Below are 22,349 nucleotides of genomic sequence, written 5' to 3' on the forward strand. Positions count from 1 at the left end.
CTTTTCATGCACAAGTGATGTAATGGATTTGATCCTATCTTCTCCAGCAGATTGTTCCCTCTATCATCCAAAATGTCTCACTTATTTTCAAACTATTGCTTTCTACTGGCTACTTCCCCAATGCCTACAAAGATGTCTGTGTCTACTTTATCCTCAAAAATATTCACTTGATCCATTCATATGTCTACCATCTCATATAGCTTTTCCTTTTTGCAGCTGAACTCCTTGGGGAAGGCCATCATTTATAATAAGTACCTCCACTTCCTCTCTCCTAACTCTCTTTTTAATTCTTTAAGTTTAGCTTCTGACTTCATCATACAACTGGAACTGCCTTCTCCAAACTTACCAGTGATCTCTTAATTGATTAATTTCATGGTCTTTTCTCTATCTACATCATTCTGGACCTCTCTGAAGACTGACATTGTCAATAGCCCTATTCTCATTGATATTTTCTTCTCTCTGGCTATCCCTTACACCTGGATTCTCTCTCTCTCTCTCTCTCTCTCTCTCTCTCTCTCTCTCTCTCTCTCTCTCCCTCTCTCCTTATCTCAGCCTTCTGGCCTCTTCAGGCATTAGATAAAGCCCCTTTTACTAAACTCCATTAGTTCTAGACCTTCTCTCTCTTGATTATTTTCAATTTATCCTTTTCTATGGCTTGTTTGTACAGTTATTTGCATGTTGTTTCCCCTATGAAACCAAGAGCTCATTTGGAACAATGACTGTTGTTTTGATTTTCTTTGTATCCCCAGCATATAGCACAGTGCTTGGCATTTAGTAGGCTCTTAAAATAATATTTTTTGACTTGTTAATACCTTTATTCTTGGTCCCTTTTTCCAGTATGGGAAAATAATTTGATATGAGAGCAGATTAATATTTGCAAATTGTTTTCTGATTAATGCTATTTTTGAAGGAAGGCTCCCTGCTACTAAGTTGAGACTTGATTACTGTTAGTGATAGGCACTATTAGAGAGTAGTTTGTTTATTCTTCCCTGTTGAACTCTGAGATCCTGGCTTTCAGAGTCCTCTAGTTTTTAGCTGTTGCTAGAGAGATGTCCTAATTTCTATGGATTTTTGCCGTTGTTGTTCTTGTGAGATTTGTAGCCTTAGGACTTGAGATAGAAAAGGACCAGGTAGCTGCTTTCTAGTTACTGTAATGTGAAGCTGTATTTCTTTACCTGTGGCAGAGAAGAATCCAATTATTTGAGCCCTACAAATAATGCATTCCCTTGATGTGTGTTCAGATGAGTCTCATAAAAATTTTGTATAGATATAAAAATAAGCACATAGGTCAGTAGTTGATGCTCTCTAGGTCTTTTCAGTATTAAGACTTGCTATTATTTTCCATTTCTTTGTTAGACATTCCCTTCTGAATCGATGTTTCAATGTTCTCAAAATTGTACTGCTAACTCCACAGACCTTCTCTCTTTATACTTGGTACAGTCCAGCTACTTTGCCCATCTTTGTTCTCTAGACAGCACCTTACATTGGCCAAGAAAATGATCAGGTTTCATATAGCCCAGATTCATAACAGACTCAGAGAATTTCATTGTTGAAAGAAATCCCAGAGGTCTTCTAGCCCAACTCATTCCTCATCAGAAATCTCCTTTCCAACATTCCTAACTAGGGGTTATCCAGCCTCCACTTGAAGAACTCCAGTGAGTCTGACCTGCTGAGACAGGTCATCTGATACATTTTGGGATAGCACTAATTTATAGAAAATTCTTCCTTCTATCAAGCATAAATCCCTTCCTCTGTAACTTCTACCTATTGTTCTTAATGTATAATAAAAATAATTTCCTAATTAAGATCCTAATTTAGTGACTGTCTTGGGTAATTTCCAAATTTTAATCTTTAAACTCCCATATTTGCAGTCCCAAAGTAAACTAGTACTTTAAAAAATTTCTGTCACTTTAGAAGTAGGTATATTACTATGCTGATTATGCTTTTTATTGTTTTTTAGTATATAAGTGTATGAGTGTCACAAGTTTTTATTTTGTTTTGGTATGACCTATTGTGAGCTATATTACTTTTATGATTGCATTATTCATAATTGTTTCTCAAAACATACTGTGCCTTTAGGCCTTCTTCCTAAGCAGAATGATGTATCTTAGTTTATTAAAGTGATTGATGTAATACCAGAAAAGATTTTCTTAATAGTTTAGAATTGTTCTTTTGATGTTAAAGCATAATAAAAGGAAATGATATCACAATCATTTTGTAATGGATTTACAATCTATACTTATCTCAGGAAATAATGGTTTTCAGAAAAGTGGCAGGATCTTAGGCAATGTAGAAAGTTCTGCATTTAAAATCCAAGCATTTATCATTAGGTAAAGGTTTTATGATTTAAAAAAGGATAAATGCTTATTTCTCCTAGTAGCATCATCTAAATGGACTAGAGATAATTTACTTTTTTCCTAGAAGCCCGGCTACAAAGATATGTGGATTTGGTACAATCAATCAATTTCTTTTTATTAAAAGTATTGGTAATGAATATTTTCTAGATTCATACAGTGACTTTCTATTTAGACGTTAATGAATGCATCTGATACACTGCAATTGAACCCCTTCAAAGGTACCTCAGAAGCATGGCACTATATACTTAGACAAAGAAAAGGATGCTAGAATGGGTTGTTTTGAGAATAAACACACAAAAGAAATTGAGCAGTAGTTCTTAAGTTTGATTAATTTTGACTAATTTGGCAGGAAATGTGGTAAGCTCTAAATCAAATCATTATTTTTCAGTTCAGTTCAAGTGACTATCAAGCCACTCTGACAGTCTTTTCTTAAGTGTGAGTCCTACACTGGTTCCATTCAAACTGCAATTATCTTAGATAATCACGGGAAGCTGACCTTCAATGTGTATGAGATAGGGTTAAAGATTGAGGGCCAGTCCTTGAGTCAGGAAGACCTAAGTTTCGTTCCAACTTCAAACACTTACTAGATAAGTGACCCCTGGCAATCACTTCACCCTGTTTGTCTCAGTTTCCTCATCTGTAAAATGAGCTAGAGAAGGAAATGGCAAACCACTCCAGTATCTCTGACAAGAAAACCCCAAATAGGGTCATGGAGAGTTGGACATGATTGAAACAATGGAACAAAAACAACATATGGACAGGATCTATAGTTTTATTTGTATAGGAAACTGCCACGTGAAGGAGTTCTCCCTTTACCAATGCAAGTAGGCATCTTTTATAATAACAGTGATATTAACAGGTCACATTTATATAGTGCCTTAATGTTTTCAAAACCCTTTACATATTTTATCTCACTTGATCCCCACAACAACCCTGTACAGTAGATCAATAAGTTGTTGCAATTATTATCTCTGTTTTATAGATATGGAAAATGAGGCTGAGAGAGATTAGATCACTTGTTCAGAGTCACACACTTGCCTTATTTGAAAGAAGGTATGGATTGAGGTCTTCTTGACTACAGATTCAGTGCTTCAGTTCCTTCACCACTGAGCTGCTACTTCTTTTCAATATATGGGTATGGTTACCTACTGACAGGTTAAGTAACTGTGCCCAGGGTCACACTGCCAGTATATGTCAAAGTTAGAGCTTGAACCTAGATTTTCCAGGCTTTGAGGCTAACTCCCTACCCATCATGCCATGCAATTGTTCAGTCATTTCAGTCATGTTTGACTCTCCATGACCCTGTTTGGCATTTTCTTGGCAAAGATACTAGAGTGGTTTGCCATTCCCTTGTCCAGCTGATTTTACAGATGAAGAATTGAAGCAAAGAGAGTTAAGTGGCTTTCCCAGGGTCACATAGCTAGTTAGTGTCTGAGGCCAGATTTGGACTCAGGAAGATGACTCCAGGCCTTGCATTCTATCAACTTCACCACCTAGTTGCCCATGCCATACAATAGAACATATTCTAAAAGTGTTAAAAAAATCTAATTATAATTTTTTCCATATACTTGTGATGAATCAAATAGCAAAAAATTTACCTAAATGCATGATTTACGGAATAAATGAGGGTGGCATGAGGTATAGTGGACTGGAATTTAGGGTTAATGGTGGTACTCAGAATTTAGGGTTAATGACCTTGGGTTTGAATCCTGCCTCCAATACATACTATTTATATGGTTGTGTGAAATTGTTTTGCTTCTCTGAAAGCCAAAGTAAACAATAAAAATCTGCTATATAAATGAAAGCTATTATTATTAATGTTTATTAGGTTTATTATATAGAATAAGAATAGAAGAAATGCCTCACGATGCATAAAAAGGGCATTGGTATTGAAATTAGAAGACCTGGATGCTTGCCCTGGTTCTAAAGCTTAATAGGGGTATTACCTTGGGCAAGTCGTTTCAACTTTTCTCACCTCCAATTTCCACATATGTATAATGTTAATAATAGTGCTTTTACTACCTACTATATGGGGGTTGTTGTAAGAAAGCATTTAGTAAATCTTAAAGTGCTAAATATATGTAACCTAATTATTGATGACAGTAATAATGATTTTATCAGTAGAGGGAGCTACTGTTGAGATATTAAAATGATAAGAATAGGATATGTTCTATTTAAGAAAGAACAATATTAATTACTACGTTAAAACTGTGGCTAACATTTTAGAAGCGGCCATAGTGTAATCAAAAGAGGTGGATTGGAGACAGGGGACCTAGTTTTGAATTTCAGCTTTCCTACTTACTACCTGTGTGACCTGACAAAGTCACTTACCTTCTCAAGGTCTCAGTATTCTCATCTATAAAATAAGAAGGTTGGACCAGGTGAACTTTAGGTCCCTTTCAGTTCCATAGTTCTGATCCTACGATAAGACATACTCTGGAGCTATTGCCCCAGATCCCACCAGCACTGATGAGTTAGGTCATCAGAGTGTAGCTACTACATTCTCTCAGGGCTCAACTCTGAGGGTTTCAGGGTGTCTTTCTAATGCTGTATTGCTCACAAGCCCCTTTTGCTATGCTGCCTGCCACGATTATCGGTGATATCAATTAGTCAGGTAGACTTAATTAGCTTTAGAAAGGGAGTATTTACTAAAGTAATATAGTTGGTACATGTGGAACAAACATTTCCTTAAAACATTTTCTTCCCCTCCCTCTCTCCTGTTCTGTGGCATGTTATCCTACAAATACATAGAGTCCCAGAGCAAGTGGATTCAAGTTTAGGGAGCACATGTAGCAAAATGGTAATTCACATCTAAAGTCCTTTTGTTTATGTCCTCAAGATGTTCTCCTAGGGAATTATGTCATTCCCCCCCACCTCTTGTCCTTATACTTTTCTCATCTCATCTGGGCTATCCTTGGCTCCTGATATAGACATTCCAGCCAACTGATATGGAGAGGTTTCTAGGATGATAATGAGAAAATTGGAAGCCCAAACTTCTCTGGACCTCCAGGCTCACAAGGTTTTCCTCCACTCAAGAAATGGGAGAGGGCAGGAGAGAATGAGAAGCAGAGCTAAGGTCAATAGCTCTGTTTCTTCCCCAAACGATTGCTTCTTATGACTTTAGCTGGATTTTTGCTTCTTTCCACTTGCTTGAATCTCCTTCTGAACTAACTCCCTAGTTTTATATAGGCTACACAGAGTGTGACCAAGTTTTTTTTGGCTAATTTAACAGGAAAAAACCCTCTCCTATCTAGGGAGGTGCCAGACCTTGCTCACACCTGGTGAACAACTGAGGTGTGTTCTCATCTGATAAATATACCTGGGCTGAAGGGCTGAATGGGGTGAAGTGATTCGATTCAACCCTTAAACTATGTATCTATAAAAAAAGTTCACTGAAATTTATTTAGTTTTCCAATAAGCCTGATATTCATGAGTACTGGATATTGTCTTGACAACTTCAGTGCCTTGATCCTTAGATATTAGGATTGCTATACCCCACAATTCTTAGGCATATTAGGTTTTAGTTAGGTTGTATATACAGAAAATAATTCAGATATAGCCTGTGATATTCCAGAAGTAGAAGATTGAGGAGTTCATCATAGAACTGTAGCAACTTACAATCCAAGAGTTGGAATGATGGGACCAGATGTAGTAGGATTGTTATCTTCCTGGCACTCTGCTTCCTAGATGGAGAAGTCTGGAGACTAGAGCTCAATAAAAGTAACATGAAGAGATATATATATATATAAAATCACTTACTATGCTAGTTCTTTGAATAAAGTAATAAACAGGGAACACGTTGGCTATTCACAGTCTCTAAACTACAACTAAGCATTTTGTAACTGCAAACTTCAAAAACATTTACCATCTAGAGAGTTATTATTGATGGTTATGCTCCTGCATGTCTAGGTTTGAAAGAATGTTGATTTTGCATTTATTCTTTAATGTGCAATATAGACAAGGTAGTTTGAAGGAATATGGGTGTGTAGTTTTTGTTTTGTTCTTATCTGTGAGGCCAATGAATGGTACAGTAGTGATAGTCACATGCTATTCAAAATGAAAATTCATTAGGAGCAATGTAACTGCTGATCAGGGAGGGTAACTTTATGGTAACCTTGGTATAAGGAAGACCTGGGTTCAATTCCTGCCTCTAACACTGTAGTATTAATGTGATGGAAGATCTTCCCCACCCATTCAATAGGCTTCAGGTGGGATTAGGTGGGAACGCTTGATTTCATCTTTGCTTGTAAGTAGGCCTAAAGCCCCCATTTACTAGGTGCTAAGCTGATGTGGGCATGAAGCCCTAAGGGTCCTAAGTGGAGTTGCTAAGACCAGAGCCAATGGTATGTGCACTGAGTTCTAGCCAATCAGATACCAGCTAGGACTGTATATAAAGAGAGCAACAGAACTGAAAACAGCAGAATTCAGAAGCAGATATCAAGAAGACATTGAGGCAGCAGATGTTGAGGGACAGCCAGTATTGAGAGAGACTGCAGAGCAGAGAGTGCAGAACAAGAGTTGTGTAGATCAAAGAGGTGAGAATCTACAGCATTGTGAGATTAGAGAACTGAGAATCCAGAGAATCCAGGAGACTTGCAAGGACTCTGAGAACTGCAAGGGCTTTCAGAACTTCAGAGAGGATGCAGGCAAACAGACAGTTACGATTTGTGAGTGATTGTTCACGGGAAGGCCCTAGCAAGGGGGAAGGTTACAGGATGACTTGGCTCCTTGCTATAATACTGTGTTATAATTTCCTTGTTACTATATTGAGGTGTGCTTACTGGTTTTGGAATATAATTGCTACTATATCAAATTGGAGGTATAGGTTCTTAGATTTGATCCTCTGGAGTCTAAATAAATGTTATACTTCCTTTGCCTTCCACATAGAGAGTTTTTCATACTTTGAGATTCCGAACCATTCAGGCATGCTCATGATCATCCTTGAGGTCATGAATCTTTCCTCACTGATATAAACACATACTAGCTTTGTAACCATGGAAGAGTCACAACCTATCAATGCTGCAGGCAACTCTCTAAATCTGATGAGTTACTGATCTTATTACAGATGAGTTACTGAGCTTATTGGTAGAGGAAGTTTCTGCACACAGAGACTGCTGAACTGCCCAATATCTAGGAGCTTGTCAGTCTGACCAAAAGGCAAAACCAAAAGTAAACCATTTCTGGTTCAGGGCCCACAATGCAACATGCTCCAACTCCCCTCCAAAGGGGAATGAGAATTTGTTACTACAGAAGTTTGCCAGTTTCCAAGCTATTCTTAAAGGAAGGCAATGAAGCATTCATCTTATGAGAGGTAATGTCGTATTAATGCGAAGGGCACTGGATCTGGTATCAAAGATACCTGAGTTTCAATCTTTGTTCTGACACTAGCTGATGGATGAAAGGGAAAGCACACTGGATTGAAGTCTGAGGACCTGAGTTCTAATCCTAGTTCTGCTACTTACTACTTATGGGAACTTGAACAAATCAGTCATCATCTCAGCTTCATTCTTCTCTTCTCTAACAACCACACTCCCTAATTAGGGTGATCAGCCTAGGGGGCCCAGTGGATAGAATGGAATAAATGTGGAGTCATGAAGTCCTGGATTATAATATTGTCAAGGAAGACACTTACTAGCTCCATGACTTTGAGCGAGTTGCTTACCAGCTCTCAGTCTTAGTTTCCTCCTCTGTTGAACAGGGGTAGTAAGAGCACCTACATCACAGGGTTGTTGTGAGGATCAAATGAGAAAATGGAATTAAAGAGATTTGCAAACCTTAAAGTGCTATATCAATGTTAGCTGTCATTATAGCTCTTGTTGTAATTGTTGTATCTGTTATGGAAACTACTTTGTAAATTGCTAACAAACAATCAGAAAACATTTATTGAGCATCTGCTATAGGCCAGGCATTGTTCTAGGCACAGACATTTACAGCTATGTAAGTTTTATGTAGCCATGAGATGTCACTTTGACATGACTCAATGATACCATGACTTGGTAAAGGCACGAAGTGATTGTCTTCAACTATGAGATACAAGGGTATGTAGATCATCTTCCTCTGGCCTGGGTTTAGATCTTTCTACTTCATTAGGCCTTGAAGGTAGCATCTGGCATTCCTGCATGCATGGGCAGAATCAGGAAGCATGGGGAAACTGTTCACAAGTGGAGAAAAACCCTAATTCCCTGGTCTTATAGTGTCAGATGTTTGTGATTTCTCAGTCATCTTACATCTTCTAAATAAATAAACAATTTTGATTAACTGTTAATGCTGTTGCCTGAATTCCTTAAGAGCTTCCAAGTTCTGATGGTCATGGAATACATAAAGAGTTAGCCTCAGACCTAAGTTTAAGTCTTACCTCTGACATATTGGCTGGGTGAATCCTGGGAGCACCTACCAATGTCTCCAGGAAACTCTTGATAAGCTGCAGATTAGGCACTGAACTGCATTGGTAGAGAAAATTTCCTATACCTAGGAAATTATAGATCTGGCACCCTTCCTTATACTCCTTGTCCTGCCTGCCCTCCTTACCCCTTTCACTCCCCAGGGTTGCTGAACTTTTCAAGGGCTTCCAAGTTGACCAAGACTCCACGTCATTATGGAAGGAGGCAGAACAACTGGGTAAAAGTACTAGTACTTTGATTAGTACCTCTACCACTCAAATAGCTCTGGCCTAAGGCAAATCTCTTTACCTTTTAGGTTCTTGGTTTCCCAAGCTATAACATAAGAAGACTGGATGATTTTGAAGGGTATATTTGACTCTAAAGGTCCATTTCTCACTATCCTCATTTAAAAATTCTTTTGTGGAATAGGTTATTTAAGTGATGGCATGAACAATTTGTAAAGGGACTAAATGCTGGCATGTTTTATCAAAGTGTTGACAGGCGATGGGGCTGAAGCATAGCAGATGTGAATTTTAGTTGAGACCTGACACTTAATCATTATGAAACCTTGGATTATTTACTTTGCCTCTTTGTGGAATTTCATTTGGTTATGCTTCTCTGATCACCCATAGTGTTATTGTGGAGGATGATAAAGTAAATGATGGTGTGAGTTGCTATGTAAATGTCAAATAATTAATTTAAAAAATCTTTGCAGCTGAATTCCTGCATAATGCAGCTGTAATATTGTTATACAAGGTATTGCCACTTGAATCCAGCTTCTCCATGAAACCTTTTCCCTGTTCCCTCCCAGCTGAAAGGGATCTTTTTCTTCTTAGATTTTCTTAAAACATTTTCTTTGGATCTCTTTTCTGCTTTTGTTTATGAATGTGTCTGACTTTCTCCTTCCACTATTAGATCATATGCTCACCAAGGATAGGGCCTGGGTTTAATCAATCAATGAACAAACACTTTGCAAAGCTAGAAACTGTGGACACAAATACAGAAATGAGTTCTTGCTTTCCTTCAGTTTATGTCCTATTAATAGAGTATAATATAGTGTGACATAGAGGATAGAGAATTGGATTTGGACCCGGGTCCAAAGGGCTAAGGACCTGGGTAAAAATCCAACAGCAGACACTCTGTGTCTCAATTTCTTCATCTGAAAAATGGGCCAGGTGGGGGTGATAGAATTAGACTCAATGGCCCCTGAGGTCTCATCTTACTTTAAATCCCTGATCCTATTATCCCATTTATTAAGGACCAGTAGGAAGGGAGTGATTAAAAAAATCTTTGTAGCCCCAGTGTGTACTGCAGTGGTGTGCAATCAATGAGGGTATTTAAAAGAATTTGCTATGCTCAAGGGCCTCCAGTAGGTTGGTAGATCTTTAGTAAGTGCCTGTGAAATTGAATAAACTGTAAATGTTGACTGGTGTCTTCAAAGTCAGGGATGAATCAATACTGGTTGAATGGTCATTAAACCATTAGAATTTCTTTCCTAGTAGGCAATAATGCCCCCTCCCCCCCAAAAACCCAGAAAGCCTTATGAACTTTTACAAATGAGCATCCCCATTAAGTTATATACAAGGATGCCTCAGTATGGGGGTGATGATGGGATATGTGTGTGTTAATTCCATTTTTGAAGACTATGTCAGACAGTGAAGGGCGGCTATGGAAAGGCTTTGAATATGGGCAGGTGGTAGGCTGTGTGCCTTTCACTTCGGAACAAATTGAATAAAGAAAGACTCATCCCCAGAAGAATGGACACAAGATGGTAATATTTTTTAGGGGAAGATAAGAGCAATACATGAAACTATCTACCAAGGTGTGAAGCTTGAGAATATGACCAATAGCACTGTAGGGACTCTTCACAGTAATGAATAATGAATGGACCTTGAATTATAGGAATATACATACGTAATGGGGGGCCTGTGTAATTTTAACCTTTCTTAAGTTGTTTCTGAGACCTGAGAGATAGTATGGTATAATACTTAAAGGACTAGCTTTAGTATCAGGAAGAAATGAATTTGTCTAGCTTCTGACCCATAATTGAAATGTGACAAGGCTCAAGTAATTTAACATCTCAGTACCCCAGAAGCTAAGATTATAACTTTCCAGAGGATGTACTGAATTGCCTACAATGAAATCACAGATCGAAACTGAGAACAAAAGAAAAATCTGAGACCTAAATGTAAAACCTAGGACTCTGAATGGCAGTGGCAATTCTTATGTTGCTTCTAGGACTAAGAACTCAGAAAGGCATGGATAGATTTATATTGGTTTCAAAATGTAATTTTTTTTGCCCCATGACAGGCAGGATATTTATACAATTTGTCATGTTGTTCCTCAGTTTCAAAATATAATATATTATTCCCTAAATAGAACTCCCATTGTTTATACCAAACATGAGAAGCATTTCATGGCCATTGGCTCTTCTTGCTGCTAGGTGATGTTTTGAACCTAAATCTGACAAATTACATCCCAAAGCACAACACAAATATATGGCAATTAAGATCTCTGTGGCCATTCCTTGGCATGACACCCGGCAGATGCAAAGAACTCATAAAGACTATTTTTCTTTTCTTCTGTACTGTAAGGACCTTCTTCCCAATAATTTTTTAAAGTATTTTAAAAGTTCAGAAATCTACTTAAACTCCCAGCAGAAAGAAAAAAAGTTAAGAGGATGGTACATTTGAGGCTAATGGCTCCATGATAATTCACTTGACCTCAAATGTATGACTCTTAACTTATTTTACATATAAGTGATGTCTCATAGTTGATTGTAGTTTGATGCCAGGATATAGTCCAACATTAACCACAATTTTATTAATAAAAACTGAAATCTCTCTCTTCAAATCTGCCAATGGCACTTCCCAACAGAACAATTCTAAATTTCTAATATTTGTCACAAGGGAAAGTAGCATGATAAATAATTCTACATTCCACATAGGGTAGAAATACCTTTATATTTTCCTAATCTACTCCACAAATTGGAGAAAATATTGTTTGACCCATAGGGGCTACTGTATCCATGATAACTTGCAAACATAAATTTTTATGGAATTGCTGATGAGGGTTAGGGCACTGCAAAATATACCCCTTCCTTCAAAGAAACCCAAACCAGGGTAATTCAAATAACTTAATTCCAATTCTCCTCCTCCACCTCCCAAATACTCTGACTACTTGTTCTGTGAAAGGCACATGATGTCCCTAGTTTTTTTTACTGACACTCTCCATTGCCATGGCCCCAGCTACCTTGCAGCTGGGCATGGTCAGGTTGGCATGTTACCAAGTTGGTGCAACTGTGTCTCATTCTTTTCATATCCCGCACACTGATAAAAGATCCCTGAGCACACTGCTTTCTTTTGAAACATCAATTCTTTGTGGTAGTAAATACATCTTGTTTTCAGCTCTGGCACACAAATATCTTTCAGAGAAGGAAGCCTAAGTTTGAATGATAATCCATCATTTTTGGAGAAGACGATGGATGATGCATCTGACAGCTGGAATAATGCACTTGGCCTCAAATGCAGGAGATTAAGAGCAAGTGGTTGGTTGTGAGTCAAGTCTGGAAATTTCCCCTGGACCAGGGAAAAATTCCAAGTATGTCCCTTTTCTTTCTTGGAGTTATGTACAGACTTCAGAATACTATGAATTTCCTTATGAGAGATATTTTGATTTAGCAGGTAATAATACTTATGAGAATAAAAATCAGACAATTATTACTCAAAATATGACAGCTTATAAGAGATTACTCCATTTCTTAAATGACATTAAATTAGAAATAGCCTCTATTTTTCCTTTTTCTTGTTTCTTTTACTTGCTATGGGTATGCTTTTACTGACAATTAAAAAAAACACTTAAAAAACTGAAAGTTTTAAAATAATGCCACATACTATTAATGCTTATCATCTGAGTAGTCAATTGATTTTGGGTGATAAATCATATTAAATAAAGAATGAGTTGAAGGTTTCTGTTTCAGAGAGGCCAGATCGCTTTCATATAAAGTAGGCTCATGAGATATTCTAAAGTCAAGACAGTCTCTCAATACAGTTTAAAAGAAAACCCCCATCTTCCTGAGGCAAGGGCAGAAGGCTCATATATTTCTTTAGGAGATAACCTCGGGGGAAAAGTTTTGTGGCCTCTGACTTTTCTGTCTCAGTTTATTTCAACCTTCTGACATTTACAGTTTCAGTGTACACATTCTTCTAGACTTTCCCTCTCTGCAGGCTTAGTTTTCTCAAATGATAAGTTTAATAACTTTAACATACCTGGCAATCTGCTTCTTACTTGTCACAATCCAAGTTCCGCCAGTACTCTTTCCATGTAATATACAGATTGTCACCTGTTTCTCATACATGATGCTCCTCCTCCTGTTTCTTTGCCTTTGCATTGGTTGCTTCCTGTACTGGAATGCTCACCCTCCTCCCCACAACTGTACAAATTCCTAGTTTCCTTCAAGGCTCAGTTACAATCCTACCTTCTTCAGGAGACCTTTCCTAATGCTTTCAGCTACTGGTGCCTTCTCCTTCAAGGTCACATTCTATCTACATGTATCTTTTATGTCTTTAGGCACATACATGTTCTCTCTCCTTCTAGAATTAAGATTCTTGAGGGAAGGGACTATTTTTGCTTTTTCTTTAGATCCTTAGAACTGAGCACAATGCCGGGAATGTAGTGAATGCTTAATAACTGATTGAAGTGAATTTGAAAGAAGTTTAAACCCTTATGCTACCAGTTTCCACCTGTGTGACCTGCAGTAAGTCCTTTAACTTCTTTGAGTATCAGTTTCCTCATCTGAAGGTATTGAACTAGAAGACTTCAAAGACCCTGCTAGCTCTAGCTCTATGACTTTATTGCCAGTAGCCATCAGGGATTGCCCATTGGTCTCTTGCAAAATGGGTAAAGATGCAAATTAGTAGCAATCACTCAGTATCTTTAATACTTGCATATCAAAACACAGTAATACACATATTGAATTGCATGGATACTATCTTCTTTACTTGTCTAAGCCATAAAGGTAGATACTAGTCATCCTTGACAGCTCTACTATTTTTTAAAGCACTATTGAAATAGTAACCAGACTTGATATCTGTGATAACTCTTGCCTATTTGGAAAATAAAATTCTACCAAAGAAAGGCTCAGGTATTGACTTTTCATTTTTATTCTGTATTCTTTTCCTCCCCTTCCATGTGACATTTATTCTGGTTCATTTTCCAGTAACAGAGAAGTTTAGAGATTTTAATACCTCACAGAACATTAGAAGCAGGTTACTACTTGCCAGTCATTTCTTTTTGCCTTCTGGATAAGCCTACAAAGACGGAAAGAATACTTTTTAGGCTTGGGGGGGGTGGTGGAAGAGGAAGTGGAGGGAGTCACTTTGCTGCTCAATGAATTAAAGCAGCAAGATTTTTGAGAAAGCAATCTTTGTTTGGATTTCTAAAAGAATGTCTAACATTTGGACCTACAGACAATGGAAAAACTAACAGAGAGTTCACTAAAAAATGAATGATACTGGGCAAACAAAGCTCTAGTTAAAAAGCTTGGCACCACAGGGCAACAGGCTTGGTCTCAGCTGGACTAGTAAGGAAAGAATGGTCCCAATTCATTCTGGCATCCTAGCTGCAGGATGACCCTCCAGGAGCTTGCCACCAGGAGCCTCAAGCAGCTTGTCAGTATGTGAAAGCTTTACCATCTATGTACAAAATGATTATTTATTCTGCCCTTAGATTATTTTTTCTTTCTAATTAAAGTAGAATCTCAACAGAATATGAATTCATGCCCCTGAAAAACAGGGGCAGGTGAAAGCTACTTGGCCTCTATAGCCCTTGTGAGATTCTAAAAGGCACGATGAGATGACTGAAGTTTTGGTATGCAAAGTCCAGCTTGCTCAGGAAATTGTGGCGTGTATATAAAACAAAGCACATAAACAAATTCTGCCTCCAGGAAGCTGTGCCTAACAATTACCTCATTAACAAGGCCAAAAGAAGGACAGGAAAGAGGGAGAACCCACTGGCTCATTATTATACAGCTCTATACAGAAGAAGCTCTTCAGCTTCTCCCCAAAACAATCCCTGTAGTGTGGGATTTGACAAAGTGGCACATTTAAGACCAAATTTGGTTGTCATTAATGGGAGTCAGGCACAACCACATTTGAGGGCCAAATTCAGTCCTTGGAGTTTGACTTTCATCAGTAGAAACAGAAAGAATAAGGCAATTAATGCTCATTTAAAAAAAGAAATTGATCCATGTATCAGTGAGATAATATATATGCAAGTGCTTTCTAAATTGTAAAGCATTCTATATATAGAAAGTCTTACCATCAACATATTCTTTATCTTTACCCCTTTCCTTCCTTCCTTCCTTCCTTCCTTCCTTCCTTCCTTCCTTCCTTCCTTCCTTCCTTCCTTCCTTCCTTCTTTCCTTCCTTCCTTCCTTCCTTCCTTCCTTCCTTCCTTCCTTCCTTCCTCCCTTCTTTACCCTTCTACACTTGTAACTATCCTCTTGATAGAGAGGTGGTACCAGGTCCCATTGAATGCCATCTCCAACTTTAGGTCCATGAACTACAAAATAGATCACCCCCAAGTTAGGACTGCTCATTTAGAGAAAATAATCATGTTTAGTATGTGTATATAATTTTCTGAATGGATGAAATATTGGTAATTCCTTCCATTTGGGATGAATTCTGTGATGGATTATTTTCTGACACACTTCTAGAGCCACTATAATTTCTCATAAATTGAGTCAGAGCTAAAGAATTGCCAAAGGCTATGTCTGCACATCTTCTATATTCCCTCACAACTGGTGGTTTTGTTCTATTTCCTCCTTTTTTAGTGTATCATACCATGTTCTACTAGAAATATCTCTTTATATAATGTAAATACTTTAAAGTTATCAATTAAGGAAGTTATTCCTAGCAGTGAGAGGTAGTAGTAGAGAGAGTCCTGAAGTAAGAAAGACCTGTATCAAAGTCCTGTCTCTGTGATATTCTGGCTGTATAACCATGAGCAAGTCACTTAGCCTCTCAATGCTCCAAGCAACTCTGTAAGAGTATAAGATATAGGAAAGTTGCTGATCTGTATTGGTGGAGGAAGTTTCCATATGGGTTATTCCCTATCGACAATGAATTAACTCTGGAAACAAAATAAGAATGAAAAAATTTCTAATAGCATAAAGTCCTTTCTGATAATAGTATTTTGTTTCATCTAGTATGTTAACAGCCATTGAAAATGATATAATGGTGTTTTCCTTTGAGATTAGGCAATGGCACTGTCCCAGTGTCTGACTAGTAACACTAATCCATTTTCTTTTTTAGTTTTATTATTAAAAACATTGATTTTTCTCTTAGTTTTTGCTCTGAATCTGTTAGATTCATGCAATACTGGCAAATGAAGTACCAATATTCAGATGGAGACCAAGTGGTGCAATTACTTCCTAATCTCCAGTTCTGTTTCTGTCTTAAATCTGATCCAAATGTGATGATCTCCACAACTCCTCAGCAGCCATCAGTGCCTACAGAAGATGGGGAAATCTGCCTCCTTTACCATGATGGGAATTTCAACATCCAAGATGGAAAGGATAGAAAGAACAGATTTTAATACTGTTGCTTAAGAATGAAATTCTTACTTTCGATTTTGATTATTATGCAACAAAGCTGTGCCTATAGATCATTTCTTTGAGATTAAACCCTAAATATTTTGAGGTTATTTGGGAATAATCATGAGGCTGGATTCTAGTGGTCTTACTTATACCATACTCCCATCAAAATTTGTGGGAGTGTGACTGGAGTAAGACCTATGGAATCAGAGCCTACTTTCCTTCCATCTATTGAGAGTTCACCTACATTCGTAAATGCATGTTTACTCTGAAACAACCTCAGGTAAAGCTAAAATAAGAAGATGCCACAAATGTACCAAAACACTGAAATGGAACACTGGTTCATTGGTAAGAGAGGTTGGCTATTTAGTGCTTTAAGAAGCAACTTCTGAATCAGAAACTAGCAACCATGGATCATTAACCAACAATTTAAAAAAAGGTATAAAATTGTTACTATAACAATGATAGTACCAAATTTCATGTCTATACATGTCAGTGAAATATAAAATTAGGTTTTACCTGAGTTTTAGGCCAACTAGAAGCAGCTAGTGTAAAACCACGTTGATTTTTATATGGCCTTGAAAGATTTACGTCAATTCTAAAGTTAGTCATTCTAAAGTTAAAAACAGTTACCTGTTTGTTGACCAAAAATATGAAATGGAGGAAAAGAAAAAAAAATAACATACCATGTTCACACACAAAACAAAAGAATTCTATCAGGGACATCAGGGAAGGTGGAATACTATAACAACACATGTTATATTGTTATACTATTCCACCCACCTTAATGAGGAACCCTTAGGCGTTGCTACTCCATAGCCTTTCGAATCCAGATTTCCTCCAACTTTCATGGTGTCACATGGCTTTCGCTGTTCAATGTATTCATTCATAGTAGACTCCAGGAGGAAGGCAAATTTTCCCTTGGACTTGCGGACACGTGCTACTCCCTCAGCTGTAGTCCTAGTGAACACTGAAGGCTCGGCTGATTTCATGTAGGTCCACATCTTTTCATAGACAGCTATTTTTGATCTCTGGAGGAAATAAAAATAAAATTTAATGTTGGAAGGAATAAAATATTAACATTGACTTAGTGATTAAAATATATTATCTCATTTCCCTTCAATTGTATCCCCCTGACTCCAGTTTGCTAAATAATATCAGTCTTCTCCAGTTCTATGAACTCTCCTGTATAGTTTAAAATTGGGAATCTATTTAAAAAGGATGTTTAAGAGAAATGATTGAGATATGATACTATGCTAGGTGGTGCAGTGGATAGAGTGCTGGGTCTGGAGTCAGGAAGATTCATCTTCCTGAATTCAAATCTGGCTTCAGACATTTACTATCTGGGTGACCCTGGGCAAGTCATTTAACACTGTTTGCCTCAGTTTCCTCATCTATAAAATGAGCTGGAGAAGGATATGGCAAACCATTCCTGTATCTTTGCCAAGAAAACTCTAGCAGGGTCATGAAGAGCAGGACTTGACTCAAACAACTGAATAACAATAACTGTGTTCTGTTTCTCAGTAGGATAGGAGATCATAGGACCAAAGACTAAGGACTGAAAGATACCTTAAAATTCAACTAGTTCAATATCCTCATTTTAGAGATGAAGAAACAAAGGCTCAAGGAAGAGATGTGACATTTGAGTTCACAGAACCCACATCCTCTGACTCCAAGGCCAGTGTGCTTTCTATTATATTACAGAAATTCATGCTCCTATGAGTTTAAAATAATATTTGATGCAAGAGCTCAATATGTTCACAGTACCCATGTTACACTAATTACTACTCTTTATTAGTTAAAATGGAACATGATATTCTAAATGTAGAAGATTCTGAATATTATTAGCCAATTTGCATCATATTTTTATAACCAAATCACATTAAAATTCAAATACATAATAAATTACTTGCTTTAAGCTTTCTAAAAATGTTTTTTAATACTAAAGTTGTTTACTAGTGGAAATGATACTCAACTTTTTTTTTCTCAAAGTTTTGATGATGGTTGCTTACATTAGTAATATTTAAAAGAGGGTAAATTCATAGAATAATCATAGAGCCACAAAATAGGAGACATCAATGGTAGCCTGCAAACCATAAATCCATTCAGAAGAATAAAACAATGAACAGAAATTTTATGTTTTAGATAGGGGCAAAAAGAAAATCAAAATTTCTAGACAATATACAGAAATGATCCTTATTTCATTAAGTTCCTGTTTTATGACAGCAAGCAGTTCCAAGCTTATTTACTTCAGCTAAGAAACAGGTTTGCTTTTGTGACTTTTTCATAGGGAAGCTCATTTGGATATCATTTCATCCACTAAAATTACTTAAATCATCTAAATTATTTCCTGGTATCTGAACTAAACATCTGATATTTCATCTGCATGCAGATTTTCTAATATTAGAAAACCTTGAATCTTGTTTGATAATACATGGGGACAAGCAGATTTATATTTGGCTTCACAGCACTCTTTCAATAATAACCTATGACATTTTGGATCTAGATTTATATCTGAAATTGTTGAGAAACTCCATTCAGATTTAAATTCACTCATAAGGCCAAGGCTATCTAAATATACTTTCTTTCCTGTCATTAGTTAGATAAATTTGTTGGTGGCCTCTCCAGAACTTTTTATATGGTAAATGTTTAATAAATATTTGTCGAATTGGATGTGGTCAAATAGAAAGGGTTTCTTAAAGGACCTACAGATATTCTAAACAACTGACACAAAGAGGTATACTTTTGGGATCAAAGTAATCTTGTAAGTTAAATGTGAATTTTATGACCCTTCTTTCTCTTATGAACTCTAAAATGCCACATAAATGCAAACTAGCAATAATAACAATATGTATACAGTTGTCCATGGAGAGAGAGGTTCAGGTTTGGGACTCCAAGTGCAGATAACTAATATGAATATGACTCCTTGATAATTCACTGTGTCTTATAAATATCTACTCCTTAGTTGGCATTTGGAAAATGGCTCAAGACACAAGGAAAATGTGGGACATGACAGGTCAAGAGTAGATATTATAATCTACACAGATAAAGAAAGGGATGCAACACCCACCTCAGAGTTCTCATGGTAGGATAAAAGCATAAAATCCTACGAACTAAACACTCAATTGAAAGAGGAGCTTTTGTCCCTGCCCTTAGCCAGGGTCCCTCCATTTCTCTAGTTTAGTAGAGACTTTGGATGACATACATTCATTCCAATCCTCTGGGAAAATCAAACTCTTTCAGGTTGTATATACTTATATATGCATATGGAGTCAGTCTTCAAAGAATGTAAGCCCTTTGAAGACAAGGCCTCTTTCTCTTATGTTTTTATATTCCTTACAGCAAGTACAGACTTTGGAACATGGTAGGACTTATTAAATTGCTTCTAATTGCTTGCAAACTAGAGTATGCCCATGGGGCCCTTAGAAAAGCTGATAATTGAGAGGGGAGTTGTTCAACAGGAAATTTCCACATCAGTGCTGATTTTCCTAATTTTGCGGTGTAGCTTCCCCAAAGATGAACAAGTTATCCTGCTGGACCTCTTCATTCTCTTCTGTTTTCTGGGATAACAGAGTATATCTGTACCCAACATGTGAAATACAATAAAAGTGAGTGTGTCAGCAAAATGGGATTTTGCTCCCCTAATTGCAACTAGCTTGATTTGGAGTTTGAGGAGGAAGGTTTATGAAGGTGACAGGTTCACTATGATGATCAGGATATGGACTTTTGCCTTCTTTGATGTTCTATAGACAGTATCAGTGTGGATAATAATTCTGCAATGATAAATCTCTGATACAAGATTTGGTACCCCACCACTGTGCTTTCCATCCCTAGGCTATTAAAGGTGCTGCCAAGGAACCTCACTCTCCATCCCTGAATAATTTTACCTTCTAGGTAGCAGATATTTATATATTTGTATCATCACTCCTCTCTAGCCCATTTGTTTGTATCTGCCCTCAATATGGCCAGAAAAGGTGTTTTTGTTTTAACAGAAGCATAGAGCCAACCCAGTCTACAGGGGAGAAAGAATGATAAAGACAATTTGTTTGGGAATGATTTTAAATAGACTTATGCATTTTAAAGGAACTCAATGAACTTTTTTAAAGGGGAAAACAGCATTAAATCATAGATCTATGCCAATTCTTAGGCAATTTTCTAAGCACTTAAAAATAGTCCATTAAGGTATGTCTCTTAGCTGAATTGAGATTTGGAGGAAGATTAAAATTGAATATACTTTTGAGACAACTCATTAAGAAATAACATATAAATATAGTCTACTAAAGAATATATTACACTATTGAAAAAAGGCAAAATATTCTTTTAAAGGCAAAAATGTTCACTTATATGCCACTTTTATACATTTAAAAACTCCCTAATCAATTTCAAAGTAAAGAAGAGTATGTTGTAACATTTGCTTAAAATGTATATTATGTACACAAATGCAAGAAGAGATTCAGCTCCTTTAAAACAAGATGAAGGTTTAATGGTTTAAAGAACCCAGTTCTTAATGGAAATTGGTTAGTGAAAATTGGCTAAAAAATGGCAAGTGAAGACTAAGTTGTGAAATGTGGATTACCCTTGAAAAGAAAAGAAAGTATAAACATTTCATTGAAGGCAGTATCACTAGCAGTGGAACCACTCAGCTTCAGAGCAACAGGATTGGACCAAATTTCTACCAATCCAGATGGGTAGGAGATGTTGCACTGCTTTTCTTCACCTTTACTCTAACTTGAAAAAAAGCAGGATCGAGACCAGAAGTCAGAAGGGAAGCATTGCAGTTTTCTCTGGGCTTTATCCAGGACTGCAAGAAGGTCACTATCTGATATGTTAGAATAATAAGAATCAGATTAAAAATAATGCTGAATGGAAGCAGAAAAAAATGATGAAGCATTTCAGCAGACACAACAAACTTGGAAATTGCTCAAGTATTGAGCCTTTTGTACCTTCAAGATCTGTGCCTATGGGGTCTGTCTGAAGCTTATCACATATATATGTGTATATATATATATATATATAAAACCAATTCCTGATGCTGAAGGAGGGGAGATAGGCCAAGCAAATATCAGTGGTTGGATTAAACAGCTATGTCTCTGTTTTGAGCAATTGAAAATAACTATCCGATATTTATGTTTTTAATATCTATTAAAGAAGAGTTGCAAGTAATAAAGCTGTATCTGATAATAAAGAACATAATTTCCTTACATATAGCAGGGAAAGTCTATATTTTTGTATATTCCAGAACTCTTGAACCTAGAAAAGTATCTAGCACAGAGTAAGTACTCAATAGATGCTTGTCCATGGATTAAAAAAACAACAAAACTCCAAATAGGTTTATTTTATTATGGACACAAGATTCTAGGCAATACAAGGAAACTGCTTATACTTAAGCCTTAAATTCTCCAACTATTCAGAAGGTATTTAATGACCTAAGCTTCTCCTTGAAACAAAAGATGAGCTTAAAAAATTCAAACCTTCTCCACCTCCAAACCAATAGCCTTCTCCTGATGCTGCATCATTATGAGTCATGTAATCCCTCAGTCTCTGAAGAATTAGAAAGTTACTCAAAGAGTAACAAAAAGTAGCATTATGGGTGTGAGTAGGCTGTACCACATCACTAAGAAAGAATTATGGGAAAGAAGGAGAATAATGGATATTGTTGGAGCATTGTATGACCAGAAAAGAAGGTGGAAATAGCCAGCGATAACCTAGGCATATCTTCAGGCTTCATTGGTATGGATTCAAAGTCAAGAGTTCTCTTATGCTGGGTGGACCCCTATGAAGGATTTATAAAACTTGAGCAAGAGTCATACAAGATGGGTAGGTAGGGATGGATTGTGATCTGCCTTGCTGCAGAAAGTAGCCACATCAATGAGACAATACATCAAAATTTCAAAATACCAGAAATAGACTTTTCTGCTGCTGACATTCATACACAGTGACAGATGTAACAGTCAATATTTCTTTGAATCAGAAAGCAATTAAACAGATTTGAGTAGAGTCAAGCCTAGATTTTATTTA

General features: G+C 36.9%; 1 protein-coding gene across 1 annotated transcript in view; it reads right to left on the reverse strand.

Moving 5' to 3' along the window:
• The window catches only part of GRIA4 (glutamate ionotropic receptor AMPA type subunit 4), a 160,904-nt gene that overhangs the window by 41,058 nt on the left and 97,497 nt on the right, over positions 1-22,349 (reverse strand). The window contains 1 exon segment of the mRNA XM_036743956.1: positions 17,115-17,362. Coding sequence (XP_036599851.1) covers positions 17,115-17,362 — 248 coding nt within the window.

The sequence above is a fragment of the Trichosurus vulpecula genome, chromosome 2, assembly GCF_011100635.1.
Source record: "Trichosurus vulpecula isolate mTriVul1 chromosome 2, mTriVul1.pri, whole genome shotgun sequence".
Classification (NCBI taxonomy): Eukaryota; Metazoa; Chordata; class Mammalia; order Diprotodontia; family Phalangeridae; genus Trichosurus; species Trichosurus vulpecula.